This window comes from Vombatus ursinus, unplaced genomic scaffold (genome assembly GCF_900497805.2).
Source record: "Vombatus ursinus unplaced genomic scaffold, bare-nosed wombat genome assembly UNPS02014807.1, whole genome shotgun sequence".
Classification (NCBI taxonomy): Eukaryota; Metazoa; Chordata; class Mammalia; order Diprotodontia; family Vombatidae; genus Vombatus; species Vombatus ursinus.
In genome coordinates this window covers 24240572-24242168 of record NW_020954585.1, presented here as the reverse complement: position 1 = coordinate 24242168, position 1597 = coordinate 24240572, and the positions used below count along the sequence as shown (strand labels likewise).

At 50.7% G+C, this 1597-nt stretch overlaps 1 protein-coding gene across 1 annotated transcript in view; it reads right to left on the bottom strand.

Annotated features, from left to right (window-relative positions):
- DRG2 (developmentally regulated GTP binding protein 2) overlaps nucleotides 1–528 on the bottom strand; it is a 23297-nt gene extending 22769 nt beyond the window's left edge. The window contains exons 1-3 of the mRNA XM_027874459.1: nucleotides 444–528; nucleotides 231–368; nucleotides 4–188 (exon numbers count right to left, since the gene is read on the bottom strand). Of these exons, the coding sequence (XP_027730260.1) occupies nucleotides 4–188; nucleotides 231–368; nucleotides 444–528 (408 nt within the window). The remainder of the gene's footprint in view (nucleotides 1–3; nucleotides 189–230; nucleotides 369–443) is intronic.
- Nucleotides 529–1597: the final 1069 nt, after the last annotated feature.

The following is a 1597-nucleotide window of genomic DNA, read 5'->3' as shown; positions in this document are numbered from 1 at the left end:
GGCGGCGGCGGCGGCGGCGGCGGCGGCGGCGGCGGCGGAGGAGGAAAGGCTGCAAGTGAAGGCCGGATGCCGGCGGCCGGAAACCGACGCCGAAGAGCTCCGCCACGGCCCGCCCTCTCCGCACACGCAGGCGCCTGCCGGGTGCTCCCGGCAGCGGCGCTCGGGCAGCCGACTCACAGCGTCACTCCCTGCGTTCCGAGTTCCGGCGTCTGGGGGTGGTCCAGGCTAACCCGCAGGGGTAAGGACGGCGACGGGAACTGTGCTGCTCTCCCAATAGGACCGACGCCCTCCCCGGTCTCCCCAGCTGGCTTCCCCGGCTTTCCTTACGGAAAGTCCCAACCTCCAAAGCGAGGTCCGCCGACCCTCTCCTTTTACACGGGAGGAAACTGAGGCCTGGAGAGGGGAATGTAAAGGGCACTATGCTTGTAGCTTGGAGGCGGGGCTTTGAATCTTGGCTGTAGCCGAGGCAGAATAGAATGCTGGACCAGGGAGTCTGGAAGCCCTGAGTTCGAATCCTGTTCGAGGCATTTCGCTGATCCTGGACATTTGGTGGTGCAGTGGTTAAAGTGCTGTAGAGTTGGAGTCAGGAAGACCTCATTTCGAATCCTACTCAGTGGCCTAGCCGTATGACCCTGGCCTGGTCACTTAACCTTTCCCTATCTTTAAAAAATGGGGATAATAACAGCACCTATCTTATAGGGTTGTTATGAGAATGAAACGTGATAACATTAAAGGGTTTACAAACCTTAAAATGCTATCCAAAAGTTAGGTATTGTTATTTTCCTTATTTCATCCTCATTTTCTTACTCTGTAAACTGGGAATAACTACTTGAAATCGACCTCACAAAGTGGTTGTGAGAAAGATGCTGTGCCAAGTCATCGAAAAGCATTTTTTAATCCTTATGTGCTGGGAACTATGCCAGGTAGGGAGGGTAGTGACAGCATTCTATCTACTATACTACCAAGATACCTAGGATCAGAGAAATGACTGGGGCAGAATTTGAACTCAGTTTCCTGACTCCTAGTCACGTAGCTGCCTACGCTTGAGTCAAGATTCAAAGCCTTGTGTCCAAGAGAGGAGAGGGGGAAATCCTACCTAAAGGAACTCACTTTCTTGTGGGTGAAACACCATGTAAATAACTAGATAGAAGTTCCATACAGAGTAGATGAGAGGTGATTTCAGGTGGGAAGGCACAAGTAGTGGGGCAGGAAGGACAGCTTTCTGTAGGAAGTGAGATCTGAGCTAAGATTTAATGACAGGGAGATTAAGAGGTGAGAGGAGGGAGGGCATTCCAGTCATGGGGCACAGCTAGGGCAAAGACAGAGTGATGGAAGATGGAGTGTAGTTCTCTATCAATGGCAAGTAGGCCAGTGCTTAGAACCTGAATCTGCAGCTAATTGCATTTGCATTAAAACTTCTCTGTACTTAGTATCTTCACAGGAGAAAGAAATTGGCAAACCACTCCAGTATCTTTGCCAAGAAAATGTCATGGACAGTACTAGTGTGCTATGGTCCATGAGGTCACAGAGTCAGACAGGACTAGACAACAATACCTTGAGTGAATGCTTTGTAGGAAGAGGAAAATGCCAGAGAAAA